General features: G+C 43.3%; 1 protein-coding gene across 3 annotated transcripts in view; it reads right to left on the bottom strand.

Moving 5' to 3' along the window:
* Positions 1–17,199, bottom strand: part of PAMR1 (peptidase domain containing associated with muscle regeneration 1) — a 78,111-nt gene that overhangs the window by 40,011 nt on the left and 20,901 nt on the right. For all 3 annotated transcript variants that reach the window (XM_081282268.1, XM_081282267.1, XM_081282269.1), the window contains 2 exons: positions 16,543–16,719; positions 9,236–9,364 (listed from right to left, as the gene is read on the bottom strand). In XM_081282268.1, the coding sequence (XP_081138394.1) occupies positions 9,236–9,364; positions 16,543–16,719 (306 nt within the window). The remainder of the gene's footprint in view (positions 1–9,235; positions 9,365–16,542; positions 16,720–17,199) is intronic.

Genomic DNA, 17,199 nt, shown 5'->3' on the forward strand with positions numbered 1-17,199 from the left:
GCAGGGAGGGTTAAGTGAGTCAGTAGGGAAGGTATGTGAACCATGCTCAGTTCCCAGTGAGTGCCAAGTGACAGCTCTTACCAGTTCCTTGCAGGGAACTAGCAGAGGTCCCAGAGTGACACAGTAAAAGGCGCACTCAAGGCTTGGCCTGAACCTCAATCAGTTGATTCTTTATAATGACTGATTATTAAATTATTTGCCTCCCCCATGACACAGTTCTTATGAGATCAGGGACACTGTCTTGTTCAAATATATGTATGCATTAAGCTGTTGTTTCAATTGTTGACTGAATGAATAACTACCAAATAAAGATCTCCCTGCAATCAAACCTTTTTTTTTAAAATTGAACCCAGAAGCCCTTTACCACTGAGCTGCATCCCCAGCCCTTATTATTACTATTTTTTTTTATTTTACTTTGAGACAGGTTCTCACCAAGTGGCAGAGGCTGGCCTTGAATCTGCAATCCTCCTGCCTCAGCCTCTCAGGTCACTGCCAATCGAACCATTTTTTAAAGCCCCTCTTCCCTATGTCAAATGATCCATCCATTCAATTGAAACAAATGTCCACCAAGAATAGTGTCTACCACTCTGCGCAGAAAGTATTTACACCTCAAAGTTGCTAGGGTCCTCACATGCACAAACACACACACACACACACACACAAATGCACACTAAGACAACTCTGCTAATCCAGCTCAAAATACAGGGTCTGGGCAAGGGTGGTTCAAAATGTCTAGTCTGCTGACTACTTGCAGTACCTTTGCTAGGCTTTAACTTGGCTGATTTCTATCATCCTGTCTTTAGTTTTCTGATCCTTTCTTCTTTGGTAACCAACAGGTTCTTAATTCTTTCCATTTTTTTTTTAAATCTCAGATCATATATTTATCAGTTCTAGGATTTCCATTTGGTTCTTTATAATACTTTCCAAATCTCTCCTGAAATTCATTGTGCCTCCATTTATTATATTCCTCTTTTCCTAGAGATTCTTTCCTACATTTAGTTATCCAAAAGCCTTGGTCTGAAAATTCCAACATTTGGTCACAGAGGGTCTATTTCTTTTGACTGACTGTTCTCTGGGCGATTTGTGGATTATATTGTCTTGCTTCTTCACAGTAAAATATGCATCTCTGACTTTCAACTTCTCCTCTCTGCAACTTCCTACATTCCATGACTACAAGACTGGGAAATGGAGAGCTTTTCAGATTACAGAACTGTGAGCTCACAAGTTCTTGAAGCTGTAAGATAGTCTTTATGCCAAACCCAAGACCTGCTTTCTAGTCTTGCCCCCAACTCTGCTTGCTCAGAAAGATCCCATTTCAGAAAGTACTTGGTGGAAAGGATGGCTTTGCTGTGGGTTTCCTCTAGATTTCAGTTCAACAGGCCAGGCCAGAGGGGCAGTGAAAGTCCACTGGCTTCTCTGCCTGGAGGTGCCCTCTTTCCCCTGCCCTGCTGCTGCTGAACCGCAGCAACTAAGCAGGGAGGAACCGTCTTGCTCCCCTGTTCACCTAGGAAGGACACACACCCCTGGATTTTAGATTCTTTCTGATTCCATATTCACAGATATTTGATGGTTTTAAAGAAAATTGTGGTTTTTCTTTGGTTTATGTAGAGATTTCTTACTATTGGAGCAGGAGAGTTCTGTCATGACTCTACACCCTCCCCAGAAACTGGGTTTTGACCCAGGAATTCTTTGACAACATAGAATCTACAAAGGTCCAAACATTAATTCCCTGGAGTCAAAGAGTTTCTCAGACAGAAAACAAGATATCACTTACCATATAATACTTGTCCTGGGAAGACTACCTCATCATGTTCATATTTATTTTTTCTCCCTTAGGTAGTTCTCTTTTCCTATCTTTCCTGTCCAGCCCTATATTAACTTTTCCATCCCCCCACCTTGAGATAAAACTCACACCAGCAACAACAAAAGAGCAGCTCTGTTTTGCTAATAAGAACAGAATTCACCATTCGTCCAGCCTATTTAATTGGTAGTCTCACTACACACCAGACCCCATACTGGGAGACCTATAGACAGCACTTCTTCTGGTCCTCACAGAAACCCTCTGTGGGGGCCACTATGATCATCCCCATCCTGCAAAGGAGGAAGTTGAGACTGACAAAGACTTAGTAAGTTCGTCCAAAGTCACAGAAGGCATAGAGATTCAAATGCAGGCCCTATGATTCCACGCCCAGACAGCCAAGGACTGCATATTATTATCCTCAATTTGGACCCAACTCTGTATTATTCTTTTCCTAGAAATCAGGTCACAAAAGGCTGGAGTGACATGAGCCCGTCTGCCTGACTTCACCCAGGTGGTTCCACCGTCTCCCTGGAGGACAGCCCCTTGAGTCTGTGACACACCACTCCCTGAGCCTTTAGCCCTCCCTCCCCTTCTCAAATTGGCTCTTCATCCTTCCCCAGATGGCAGCTGGCACAAATCATCTTCTCTGATATTCTAGTGACACAAACATTTGGGGGCTTGGCTTACAGTCAATTCCTCTTGCTCCTCTGCCTCTGTCCAAAATATGACTAAGAAGATAAACGTATTAAGGGCCCTGTAATCTCTCCCCCTAAATCCCTTCTCATCTGGGTGGCTTTCCTAACCTTCTTAGGTCCCCAACATCCTTCAGGGACTGAACAATTGGGACCACAGGATGCGAGACCTGAGTGCAGCATCCTGGGTGGCCCTGGACCCTCACCCTGCCCATCTCTTCTGTGGCTAAGGAACTCAGCCTGAAGGCCAAGTTAAATAAACACCCCTCCAGGGGTCAGCAGTGGAGGTCAGCAGAGGGGTTCACTTAAGAACTCAACTTTCCAGCCTAGGAAGCGCTGAGAGGAAGCCTTGGTTTTGACTTCAGAAACTGGTACCTCTAACGGCCACACCCGGATCTCAGACTCAGGAGCCCAGATTTCATGGGGGGAAATGACTGGTTCCAGAAGCTGGGAAACAGGGGCAAAGATGAACTTGCATTTCCAGGGAACAAGAAAACAGGGACGTGCTCAAAGATGACGTGGTTGAGCCGACTTGGAGGGTCTTCACTGGCCAAATCTGGGGCAATTTGAACACTAAGACAGAATCATGATAACACGATGAAACGTAGAAAAATATGGTATAATAAAAAAGAAAACCATACCTTGAAAACATGATAATCATACATAAATCCAGATAGAGTATATGGATGTATACCTTCCTGGGATCTCTCTGTAGATAGGAAATTTTTCAAATGAAAAAATTTGGAAAGGAAAGAAAAAACAATTCTTTCTTGTGATAATAAAATATCTCCAGCTCCTGGGTGTTTTGAGATCATTCAACCCACCCTTGCTGGGCGAGAAGATGTGAATGGTCTTCTGCTGGGCTCTGGCCTCAGGAACTCTGACCATTTCCTTGAATTATACCAGCTGCCCCGGGGTTACCAATGGGCCCAGAACCTGAGTTAAGATTTCCAGGGAGGTAGGCTAATACTGTCATAAACATCATCAAGACAGTGAGCAACAGAGAAATGCAAATCAAAACCACCCTAAGATACCATCTCACTCCAGTAAGATTGGCAGCCATTAAGAAGTCCAACAACAAGTGCTGGCGAGGATTCGGGGAAATGGGTACACTTGTTCATTGTTGGTGGGACTGCAAAATGGTGCAGCCAATTTGGAAAGCAGTATGGAGATTTCTTGGAAAGCTGGGAATGGAACCACCATTTGACCCAGCTATTCCCCTTCTCGGTCTATTCCCTAAAGACCTAACAAGAGCATGCTACAGGGACACTGCTATATCGATGTTCATAGCAGCACAATTCACGATAGCAAGATTGTGGAACCAACCTAGAAGCCCTTCAATAGATGAATGGATTAAAAAAATGTGGCATTTATACACAATGGAGTATTACTCTGCAATAAGAAATGACAAAATCATAGAATTTGGAGGGAAATGGATGGCATTAGAGCAGATTATGCTAAGCGAAGCTAGCCAATCCTTAAAAAACAAATGTCAAATGTCTTCTTTGATATAAGGGGAGTAACCAAGGACAGGGTAGAGACGAAGAGCTGGAGAAGAAGATTAACATTAAACAGGGATGATAGGCGGGAGGGAAAGTGAGAGTTAAGGGAAATTGCATGGAATTGGAAGGTGAGCCTCAGGGTTATACACAATTACATATAAGAGGAAAGGAGGAGTAGGAGAAAAATTATATAAGTGGAAGAAACGATTTATAGTAGAGGGGATGGAGAGAGAGAAGGGGAGGGGAGGGGAGGGGAGGGGAGGGGAGGGGAGGGGAGGGGAGAATGGGATAGACAGCAGAATACATCAGTCACTAGAAAGGCAATTTGTAAATCAATGGAAATGTAACTGATGTGACACAGCAATCTGTATACGGGGTAAAAATGGGAGTTCATAACCCACTTGAATCAATCTGTGAAATATGGTATATTAGGAACTATGTAATGTTTTGAACAACCAACAATAAAATTAAAAAAAATAAAAAAAAATAAAGAGTGCCGTTGGAAACCATTAAAAAAAAAAAAAAAAAAAGACAGTGAGCAAACTACCGCATCTGTTCCATGCCACAGGCTCTGAAACTCCAGTATAACCTGTGATCCTTTCTGGCCCTCGTCTGTCGCCCCTCCTTCCTAGTCAGTAAGGGCTCTAAATGGTACTCAGGGGGAAAAAGGTCAGCGCCCTACAGATAGACCTCAGCAAGGAGCCCACCTGCTTGTTACCGGGAAATGGAATTGACCAAATGATGCTGTGTGCCTTTATGACTATGTCACAACATATCCCACTGCTATGTATAATTAAAACGCACCAATTAAAAAATATTTTTAAAAATTAAACAAAAAAAAAATCTTCCTCCTTCAGGATAAAGGGAGGCCTGAAAAGATTGCTTGGGCGCCATCTACTGGTCAAATGCTTGTACTGCCATGTGATCCTGTGCTGTGACTGAGCCATGAGTCAGTCACCCACGTGCTCATTTGTCTTTAACACAGAAGGCATCACAATGCCCAGCCCCAGGCAGACATTCAACAAATAATGAAATGAATAACATCTTCCTATGAATTCTCATACTCAGGCAGTGCCCATAAGAACCTCATAACCTTGTCTCACTGATGTCTTCTTGGGGTCAACCTTCTTAGGTTTCCATGGATGGATTATATATTCCTTAAGAGCTCATCATATTACTTGGTGACCATCCCAGTGCTTCAGAAGAAATGTTCCAGAAGCATTGTGACTGTGGCTTTTTATCTCCCATCTCTACCTTATTTGCTTTTTTAAATTTTTTTTTAAGATATGGATCTTTATTTCATTCATTTATTTATATGTGGTGCTGAGAATCGAACCCAGCGCCTCACACATGCTAGGCAAGCGCTCTACCACTGAGCCATGACCCCAGCCCCTTATTTTAAAAGTTTTAAAAAACGATTGTAAAACTTATTTAAAAGCTGTCTCTACCTCTGGCCTCCATTTCCTCCCCTTCCCAAGTCGCTCCGGGTAAGGTCCCCAGTCACCTGCCAGCTCTCAAATACAAAAACCTCTTTCCTCTCCGTGTCCTGCTCTCCTTCTGTCTTATTTGGAAACACGGCTCCCTCTTGCTTCTCCCACCTTTCTGGCTGTTCTTTCTCACCTCTTCTTATCTCCCTGCCGTTGGTCTCTCTTTCCTCTGTCAATGGCTCTCTGCTGTCTGAGGCTCCAGGCTCCCTGGGGGATCTCAGCTAACTCCCATGAGTGTGTCTTCACCCTCCACGGTTCTCTTAAGCTCCAGGAACCTCAAGAGCCTGTGGGGTCTCTTACAGATGCTCAGATTCCCACCAATCTCAAGTGGGACTCCCCTTCTCTCCCCCACACACCTCTTCTCCTCTATTACCCACTCAACAGCACCCACTTCTACAGAGTTGCTCAGACTAGGAAACTCATGACCCATCGAGGTGCCCCACTCCTCTCTCAGTGTGTCAGTGAGTCCTGTTACTTCTTCCTTTAAGCTTCTCTTACATCTTGCCCCCCCCACCAACACCCCATGTCCAGAACCACTGAAATAGCACTGCTAACCACCACCTTTGACATGCTCTTGACTCCACCCCATAAACCCACCATGTGCTCCAATGTCACTTCCAGGTCAAACCATTCAATGCACACCACCCGCCATCCTCACAATGAGCTCCGAGGTCTGCGACTAGCATCCTATGCCCTTTGTATCTGGTCTCACCTACCTTTCCAGTCTCACTTCCCACCACTCCCTCTGTCACACGCTTCCCTGAAGACTCATTTCCACACCATGACCATCCTGCTCCCTCTCTCTGCAGTGTTGTCCCTTCTGCCAGCCCCTGGGCAAAGGCATAGCCCAGAGCTTTCCCCACCCCTCACTGTCTGTGGTTAATTGTTCTTTTATTTTTTCAGAGCCCTTAATTCAAGCCTCCTTCACACCTCTTCCTAGGCTTCCAACTGCACCTGACCAACATCTAAATTCTTTACCTAACTTTTGTCCCTACAAGGCCATGTATGATTGGACCCCTGCTGATCACCTCAGCTCCTTCCCATCCTCCTACCCCATTCATGCACAAAGACAAAGAGCAGTCTTCTATGGGATCCAAACCAAGGAAAATCCTGAAGTTCTTATAGACTCCAAAGATCAACAGAAAATCAAAAGCCATGCACTATAACTCTTTCTTAAACTCCTTTTGAAAGTATTTTTATTTTGGACCTCCTATTAGCTCAACTAAGGAGCATATGGAAAATAATGATAAGTACATTGTATTCATGGAGTTTTTCCTATTGCTAGGAAGACAACTAATGCTTCACATGCATCTGTCTCATTGAATCCTTCAACCAGCCCTATTATTTCCCATTTTTAGAGAGGACATTGCTATTAGCAAGGTTAAATGACTTGCCAAGGTCACTTAGTATAGGCAAAGCTAATACTTAAGCCCAGGTCTGTGTCATTCAGATCTTGGGCTCTGATGGATGTTCTACATACACACCCAGAGCAACTGGCAGAGGAAGACCAGGGTTAAATCTTACAGCTAACCCAACTGGAAGATAGTCTACCAACTCCAAAATCAAGTTTCCTAAAACTACCTAAAATGGCATCTAAGTTTTAAACCTGCACCTGAGATTAATTAGCACTTTGGTTTGGGTTTTTTGTTTTGTTTTGTTTTGTTTTTTTCAGAATTTCACTTTTCTAAATTAATTTTTTATGTTTTTATTTGTGCACTATAATTATGCAAAATAGTGGGGTTCATTGTGACATTTACATATGCTAGTCCTTAGCCTCCCTTGGAAGTCTCAATTCTGTTGTATGGACTGAGAGACCAGCACTTCAAAAGTTACCCATATTCTGGAATTCCCAAATTCACCCTGACATTCTGACCGAGCCCTTTTCTTCCGACTGTGATTGAATTTTTCAACCTTTGCCCTAGACACTTGAAACACATAGTATTCTACTATAGGTGGGATCGGGCAAAGAATATCAATCCCACTCCAACCAGCATCTCTATAAACTGGCAATATAAGTCCTGGAAGTAAAACTAGTCAAAAGGTAAGACCATCCTAACTGCTTCTGATTCAAATAGGTAGCACAAAAAAATAGGCTCAATGAAAGCAATGTGCACATTGTTCCAGATACAGACTCTTAGAGGGACGTTCAATTAAGAGCACCACAGAGGGAATTTTAGACAGAGAGAGAGGCTAGATTTCCAATCTATTTTCAAAGAATTATTGAAACTCGGAGGGAACTCTAATAAATATTAAGTAATTCTTTGAGATCAAGTCGCTTCCAGAAAGAATCCCTTTCTTAGGACAAATATTATATTGGCAATTTGTTGGTATATTCCAGGAATTTAGGCTGGGATTCAAAAAATTTACCAATTGGAGAGACATATAGCCATCCCTTTCCTCAGTCTATACTTAAAGGACTTAAAAACATCATACTACAGGGACACAGCCACATCAATGTTTATAGCAGCACAATTCACAATAGCTAAACTGTGGAACCAACCTAGATGCCCTTCAGTAGGTGAATGGATTTTTTAAAAATGTGGCATATATACACAATGGAATATTACTCAGCAATAAAAGAAAATAAAATCATGGCATTTGCAGGTATATGGATGGCATTGGAGAAAATAATGCTAAGTGAAGTTAGCCAATCTCAAAAAACCAAATGTCGAATGTTCTCTCTGATATAAGGAGGCTGATTCATGGTGGGGTAGGGAGGGGGAGCATGGGAGGAATAGACGAACTCTAGATAGGGCAGAGGAATGGGAAGGGAAGGGAAGGGGCAGGGGGTTAGCAATGATGGTAGAATGTGATGGACATCATTATCCAAAGTGTATGTATGAAGACAAAAATTGGTGTGAACATACTTTATATACAACCAGAGAAATGAAAAATTGTGTTGTATATGTGTAATAAAAATTGTAATGCATTCCACTGTCATTTATTTTTAAAAAATCAACTTAACTTAAAAAAATAAAATGCATTACATCCAGACAAAATGGTGCATGCCTGTAATCCTAGCGGCTTGGGAGGCTGAAGTAGGAGGATCACAAGTTCAAAGCTAGCCTCAGCAAAAGCCAGGTTCTAAGCAACTCAGTAAACTCTTGACTCTAAATAAAATTCAAAATAGGGCTGGATGTGGCTCAGAGGTTGAGAGCCCATGAGTTCAAGCCCCATACCCCCCCCAAAAAATAAAAATAAAATGCATTACAGATTTTTTTTTTTTTTTTTTTGGTACCAGGGATTGAACACAAGGGCACTGAGCTACATCTCCAGCCCTTTGAGACAGGGTCTCCCTAGTTGCTGAGGGCCTTGCATAGTTGCTGAGGCTGGCTTTGAACTCACAATCCTCCAGCCTCAGCCTCCCAAGCCATTGGGATTACAGGCGTGCACCACTGCACCCAGCAAAAACAACATTTTTGAAGGCTTATTCACATTTGCTGGCCATTGCCACCACCACTGCCTCTGGAAGGGACATGGGTCATGCTGTGTGTGGATGGCCTGGGCTTCATCCAGGAGAGAGGCGAGCTCAAAGGGCGGATACAAACCTCTCAGGGCCAACAATCCGGAATGAACAGATGTCCACAACACAGCAGATGGAAACATAGCTTTGCTTTATAGTCTTGCCTAGAAAGCCCGCTGGCCCCACACCTTCCAAAACTCAGATTCCAACAAGATGAACTTTAGTCCCTTGTACAGTGAAACTGTAAAACCGTGTGCATTAGCGACAGAGCTGGTTCCGGATCTACTTACGCATGCAGTCTCCTCCATACCAGCCGGCTCTGCATTCTGCACAGTAGAAGCCCTTCACGTAGAAGTCGTCCAGGGTGCCCCCCCACGAGCCATTCCGGCAGCTCTTGCAGTTTTCAAAAATGGTACAACCTGAAACATTTCCAAGAAGATTCTCAGTCTCCATGCTTGCAGGTTCTGATGGTCCACATGAGAGATACACCTGTTCAGAGACTGGCTCTAGTGGGGCATCAGGACAGAGAAAAGTAGCACAGTCCTTAGGAAAAGCTGTTCATCCCAAGGAAAATGCCAGGTTTATCAGGATTTAACTAGAGAGTTTAGGACTGATTCGAACCATCTTCCCAGTTAGTGGCTGATGTTTAAGGTAACATGAAATCGCTTAGAGTAAAAGAGAATCAATTAATATAGTGTTATTTTTTGTCCTTATATAAATATTTCACGTTTACTGTGAAATATTTAGAAAATTATGACAAGCAAAAAGAATTCAATAATAATGATAATAATAAAAACCTTAAAATCCTATCATCTAGCCAGATGCAATGGCACATGCCTATAATCCCAACAACTCAGGAGGCTGAGGCAGGAGGATCACAAGTTCAAGGCTAACCTCAGCAATTTAGTGTGACTCAGGGAGCCAGGCATGGTGGCAGCACATGCTTATAATCCCAGCTGCTCCAGAGGCTGAGGCAGGAGGATGGTGAGTTCAAAGCCTCTAAATAAAAGTCTCTAAATAAAATATTTTTAAAAAGGACTGGGGATGTTGCTCAGGGGTTAAACACCCCTGGGTTCAATCCCCAGTCCAAAAAAATAAAAATAAAAATTACTAAGAGAGCTGAGGAATATAGCTTAGTGGCAAAGTGCCTCTTGGTTTAATCCCAGCAACACACACACACACACACACACACACACACACACACACACACATCCTGTGACCTAGAGAATTCTACTGTTAATATTCTTTCTCTGCCTGCATACACATACATCATTTTAAAAGCTAGACTTGTAACTACATACTGTCCAATCTCTTTTTATAACTCCCTTTTAATTGAATAACAGATAGTAAATGTCTTCTTGTGCCATTAGACACTCTTTCTTCTATCTTTCTATACCCAGAGTTTGCCCCTGGAAACACCCCAAGGCCTGACATAATTCTCACCCTCAAAAGTGCCAGGCAGCCCCACCAGCAAGCAGCAGCACAGGGGCCGAGCAATTCCCAGGCATAAATCTTTCAAAATTATGGCCTCTTGAATGGCTAGGGATAATGAGGAAAGGTATAAATAATTCCTACCCATTTATCAAAAACAGAGCTAATTTCTGAGTCTGCCATTGTCCAGCTTGGGGTTCTGGAGCCAATTCTTTAAGGTCCTCAGGCCTTAGAGCCCGCATCTGTCAAACTGGGATTAAAAACTGTATCTGCCTCTCAGGATTGTTTAAAAGTAAATGAGCACAGGTAAAGCGCCTGGCATACAGTAAGAACACCCGAGGTGAGACTGTTACTATTCTGCTTCCCCGTGATCCCACCTGGCCAATGTCAGGCTTAATTTTCACTTCCTGTGACCCGTCTTCCTATAACAGACTCAAATCAAGATCATATCTTGCTCAATATTGTATCCTCAGCACCTAATACAGTGCTGGCACCTAGCAAGTGCTCAATAAATATTACTTGAGTGGCTGAGTGAACAAATGAATGCCTCATGAACTGCTCCCGATAGCTAGCAAGTCTTTCAGCATCCGTGAGCTTCTTTGCTGTCAACTGAAATTAGGTTTTTATTGACCTGTAATGTGTGTGTGTGTGTGTGTGTGTGTTCCACAGAAGAGACTTGTAGCCCTCTTTCCTTTCCCTCCTTCTGGAGGAGACGAATTGCTAATATGATTCATCAAATTCCAGTAAGTAATATGGCACATGACGGAGTCCCATGGGTACCACTGTGCCTTCCAAAAGCCACCCCCCCCCTCACGTGCCAAGCTCCTCCTTAAATCCCTATTCACCATGCTACAGAGGAGGTAAATGGACTCAGAACCTCCCTCCCTCAGTGGCCCTGCCAAGTCTATTTCTTGGCACTGCAAGTCAGGGTCCTTAAGATACAAGCCACAAAAACCAATCTAGTGATTAAATGAACAAGGCCATGATCAAAGACAGGAGGTAGCACACAGATTGCCATAGGACCCGCTGCAGGGTTACCCAGCCTAGAGCCACATCGGCCCACTGAGGACCATGGTGCTGCTAGATGCTGCTGGATGTCACAATGCCACTCCTGTCATTGGTGTCCCTGGACCTTTACGGTCCTGCACCACCACCAGCAGAGAGATGCTCACTGTCATTACCATAACGGTAGAAATGCCAACTAAAGCCACACTGGATTCCGTGTTCCACCTATGAGACTGGCAAAAATCCAAAATGACACATTCTGTTGTAAGGCTTTGAAAAAAAAAAAAAAACAGCACCCTCACACACTGCTGGAGTGAAGGCCAAATGTACAGAAAACTATTTGGCAAAGGCCGGAAAATGACATATGCACTCCCAAGGGACCCACTGACCCCTCTGCTAGCATTGTACCTCCAAGATACACTTACAAAATACTAACTGATGTGTGCAAAGTGTATTTACTGCCCATACAGTGACCATCCCTAATCTGAAAACTGAGGTCCAAACTACTCTAAAATCCAAAATGTTTTATGCTTTGACATGACACCACAAGCAGAAAATTCCACATCTGACCTCCTGTGACAGCAGCCAAAATGCGGGCATACTGAAAATATTTTGTAACATTACCTTCAGGCTGGGTAAAGGGTGTATACAAAACATAAAATGAATTTCATGTTTAAATTTAAACATGTTCAAGATATCTCATCATGTAGACCCAAGCATTACAAAATCAAAACAAATCGAAAATACTTCTGGTCCCAAGGGTTTTTAAGAAGGGATATACAACTTATAATAACAAAAGTTTAGGAACAACCCAAAAGTTCATAAATGATGGTCACCCATTCAATGCAGTTATAGCAACTGTGAAAAAGAAAAGAAAAAGAAAGAAAGAAAAGTGAAGATGGCTTTATATTGATATGGAGTAATCTCTAGCTTTTCATGAGAAAAGGAAGATAGCATTGTTTATGGTAAAATATCTTTTGTGTGAAATGGGGAAAGATATACACACACACACACACACACACACACACACAATATATGTTTTTTCAAACATGGAAAACAGTAAGCCACTCTATACATCAAATAGGTGGTGGTACTAGGGATTGAACCCAGGACAGCTTCATGCATGCTAGGCTAAGGCTCTACCACTGAGCTACACCCTAAGCCCCTTTTTTATTTTATGGGACAGGGTCTTGCTAAGTTGCCCAGGCTGGCTTCAAACTTGTGATTGTCTTTCTCTGCCTCCCAAGTAGCTGGGATTACAGGCACGCCCCACCACCCCTAGCTACCTCAATTGATTTTGATTGGGAGGGCATCTAGAGATTGAACCCAGGGCCTCGCACATGCTAGGCAAGCACCACCAAGCTACAATCCCAAACCCAACATAGATTTTTTTAAATGTAGTATTTTCATTGCACATGCCTCATGGGACATAGTCTAAGGTCAATATTAATCATAAAGAGATCATAACTTCATTCGGTGGTCCTATTGTTAGTATTAATAGTGCTGCTGTTAACTTTGCATAATTCTATTGTCATAAGATAAAGCCAATAAGTAATTAGGTTAGTATCAATAAGAAATAAGTCTTAAGATGAGAAAAAATTAAAGACATAAATAATCTTGAATATCACATAGATTCATTTATTTATTTTTTAGTTTTAGGTGGACACAAAATCTTTATTTTATTTTTATGTGGCACTGAGGATCAAACTCAGTGCTTCACATGTGCTGGGTAAACACTCTACCACTGAACCAGAACCCCAGCCCCTCACATAGATCCATTTTTTAAAAAAACAGATTTGTCGGGGCTGGGGTTGTGGCTCAGTGGTAACGCACTTGCCTAGCATGCATGACACACTGGATTCGAGTCTCAGCACCACATACAAATAAATAAATAAATAAAATGGTCCATCAACAACTAAAAAATATTTTTTTAAAAAAAACAGATTTGTTAGCTCCATCCACTGGGGAAAAAAAACCCCACCTATTAACAATGACAATCCAATTATCAAAAACACTCCTGAGGTCCCAGACTGTGGTCTCGGGTCAGAGTTCCTTGAAGGAATGACTAATTCCAGACCTGGGCAGAAAATGTACAAGTCTGAAATGCCTTGTCTTGGGAGAATCAAAGAAACCTACAACCAGTGTGGTCATGTCAGAAGCACACAGAAGGACATGAGGGAGCGTCCAGTGTCCTAAGACTGGAGGTGAATGGGTTAAAATGGATACTGACTGACAATGATTCAATTGCACATATAAATAAAAATGGAGAATTTCTTAATGACACACAGAGAATCCCCTTTCATCAATTGTGACTGCCGAGGGCATCCGCACTCACTCTTCTATAATTTAGTTTTAAAAGACGGCCTTTCTTCTTCTTCTTGCCTTTCCTTTCAGGGTAACCAAATGGTTAATTTGGATAGTCTTTCATTGATTAGAACCAGTGATCAGTCCCAGCGTCATGGCTGCAGATTTGGGTGCCTCCTACATGATGGGACAGGAGCCCCCGTTCACCATCTACGCGGTTCTCTTGCCTATCAGACAGCTGACCTCAGGTCATATTGTAACAGCAGAGTCCATGCTAGTGGTTAGCCAAAAGTAACCACAAGGCTTTTGAAAATACTGAAAATTGTTCAAAGACTCCCATATCACTGCCAAGGACACCTAGTAGAGAGACCCAGGCTTTACTCTCAAATTTTTCAAGAATATTGGAAGGCATTACTCAACCATTTCCCTGCAAACCACACTCACCCATCAGGAAATTGGGGCAGTGGATTTCTTTTCTGGAAACAAATGTACAAAAGTTATGCTGAAGTCACTCCTAATTTAAAGCCCAGCCTCTCTTCCAAGGAGAAAGGACTTAGAAGGATCATTTGCAGACTTGAGCCCAATTTTCTTTCCTCTTCCATAGCTTTGCATGAAATGAAGTCCCTGGCAGAAATGGGCATCATTCTCGGTTTTTTAAAGAAGTGAAAACACAGAAATGAGAGAAATTCCCAAAGACCCCCCCCCCTTTTTTTTTTAATCCTTGCATTCATCAGCCTTTGGAAAGCTCATTTGAAAATCTCAATGTCCAGGTCGGGTTGTGGCTCAGTGGTAGAGCGCTTGCCCAGTATGCATGAGGCACTGGGTTCCATCCCCAGCACCACATAAAAATAAAAACAAATAAAGGTATTGTGTCCATCTACAACTAAAATTAAAAAAAAATAGAAAAGAAAATCTCAATGTCCTTCTTCTGACCTGGCCTAAATGGGGAAAGGTGAGACTACGGGAGGTGCAAGAAGCATAAGGAAGCAATATTTCCTTGCTTTTCAAGCATCAGGAAAATGCTCAATGAGTTGCCAATCACATCGGAAACATTATGCACTATGACGTTCAGTCCACCTTGGCCCCTACCCAGCTGAGAACTTCAATGCAGTTATCAAATCTACAACCGTTAAAAAGAACATCACACAGCCATAAAGAAAACTAAAATTATGGCATTTGCCAGTAAATGGATGGAACTGGAGACTATCATGCTAAGTAAAATAAGCCAATCCCCCAAAAAACCAAAGACTAAATGTTTTCTCTGATACTGTGGATGCTAACACCCAATAAGAGGAGAGGGGAATAGAAGTTCATTGGAATAAAAATTCAAGGGGAATGAAGAGAAGGGTGAGGGATAGGGATAGGAAAGACAGCAGAATGAATCCGACATCACTTTTCTATATTCACATATGAATATACGACTAGTGAAACTCCACATCACGTACTGCCACAAGATTGGGAAGTTGTACTCCATGTACGGATATGTCAAAGTATACTCTACTGTCCTGTACATCTAAATAGAACAAACAAACAAAAAGAGCATTACAGTCCCCTCTATGGTGGGGGCAGGAGAGAGTGGTGGTACAAAAGTCAGGTTCAGCTTTATATAAAGGCAAAAAATTGGGGGGGGGGACACAAGGGCCTGGGAAGGTCCCATCCCACCCAAAAACACTCTCTGGTGACTGGACCACCTCCCAGCTGTCCCACTCAGAGCTAAGAGCGTCCTCCTTGACTTCTGCTCTTTCCTTCCCCTCTCTCCTTCTCTACCCAGCCAACCCAGGATGTAGTCAGCTCACTTCCTAAAGACCCAAATCCCTCCGCCTCTCTCTACCCATTGGACTTTTACCTTTATTAAGGTCCTCTTATTTCTCTCCTGCCTCAAGTCATATCCCACCTCTTCTTTAAAAGATCTCCAATGCTGGTCAGGAGCTGTGGTGCAAGCCTATAATCCCAGTGACTCAGGAGGCTGAGTCAGGAGGATCATGAGTTTGGTGCCAACCTCAGCAACTTAGTGAGGACCCATCTCAAAATTTTTAAAATGTTGTCTTTTCTTATTATTAATATTATTTGGGGCATGTAGCTTAGTGGTAAAGCACCCCAAGTTCAATCCCTGACATCCCCCAACACACACACACACACACACACACACACACACACACACACACATTTCCAAAGCTAGCAAAATATCTTCAGGATTTAGCTTAAAATTCATAGCATGGCTTGCAAAACCCTTCTGGATCTGGCCCCCCATTTCTTCCTTCAGATTTCGTTCTTCTCTTGTTGTCTGTCTCTCTCCCTCTCTCCACATCTCTCATCACACATGGTTTCTCCTAATTGCAGACCGAGCTAATTGCAATTCCTAAAACCTCATGCTTGCTCTTGCCCCAGGGCCTTGGCACATGCTATACCCAATGCCCTGGGCCCTTTGCATTTTGTCACTTCCATCCTCAGCTGTACTCATCACTTCCTCTAATAAGTCTTTCCTGATCTTCCCTCTAGGAAGGGACATGCTGCCACAGTCCCCTGGGCATCTCTATCATGGCACTTGTGTGGCACTTACACAGCACAGTATTGTAGCTGCCTGTCCTCCATCTCCCCCATCAGGGTCCGAGTTCTGCAAATGCTAGAACACATCTTTTCTTTTTTTAATCTCTATTTCCGGTAACTGACCTGGTATATAGAGTGGAGTTCACAGATGTACAACGTTAACACTGAGAAGAATACAAACCCCTCTACTTCCTTGCCCGTAGTGAGAAGGGGCTGACTTGTGTCCCTTTTAATAATCCTGGCACCACCCTCTCCCGAGGGCCGCCTGCAGGACCCCAAAGGCCGCCTGAGCTCGTGGCTGTGCGCTCACCTGGGTGGATGAGGCAGGAGTCACACTCGTTCTCCTCGTTCCTGCAGCAGGGGATGGTGTAGCCCACGACCTCTTTCTTCCCGGGGCAGACGCACTCGATCTGGTCGTATTCGCAGCACTCGCGACACATGATGTTCCACTCGGCTCCAGGGCAGGCTTCGTTGATGACCGTGTATTCTGAAAAGGAAAACCAACGGCGACCGTGGGTCCTGGCAGGAAGGGACAGACCTGGGAACACTCGGCTGTCAGGAGGCCACCATGTCCTGTGTGCGAGAAGACCGTGGGATTCTTCCTGGGCCAGAGTCTCGGAAGTGAGACCACCTACCCCAGGGGTGTTCAGAGCCATGCACTCAACACAGAGGAAACTTATTATAAGGGCTATTCAACTATTTTGATAGAATGGGGGCGGGGAACAGGGTGCTGGGGATTGAACTCAGGGAGACTCAACCACTGAGCCACATCCCCAGCCCTTTTTTGTATTTTATTCAAAGACAGGGTCTCACTGAGTTGCTAAAGCTGGCTTTGAACTTGTGATCCTCCTGCCTCAGCCTCCCCATCTACTGGGACTATAGGTGTGGGCCACTGTGCCTGTTTTTTTAAATAGAATTTTTATTTCAAAAAATCATGTTCAGCAATATATAATCTAAATATATTGAC

This window comes from Spermophilus citellus (assembly GCF_964194105.1).
Source record: "Spermophilus citellus genome assembly, chromosome: 2".
In the NCBI taxonomy this organism is placed as follows: domain Eukaryota; kingdom Metazoa; phylum Chordata; class Mammalia; order Rodentia; family Sciuridae; genus Spermophilus; species Spermophilus citellus.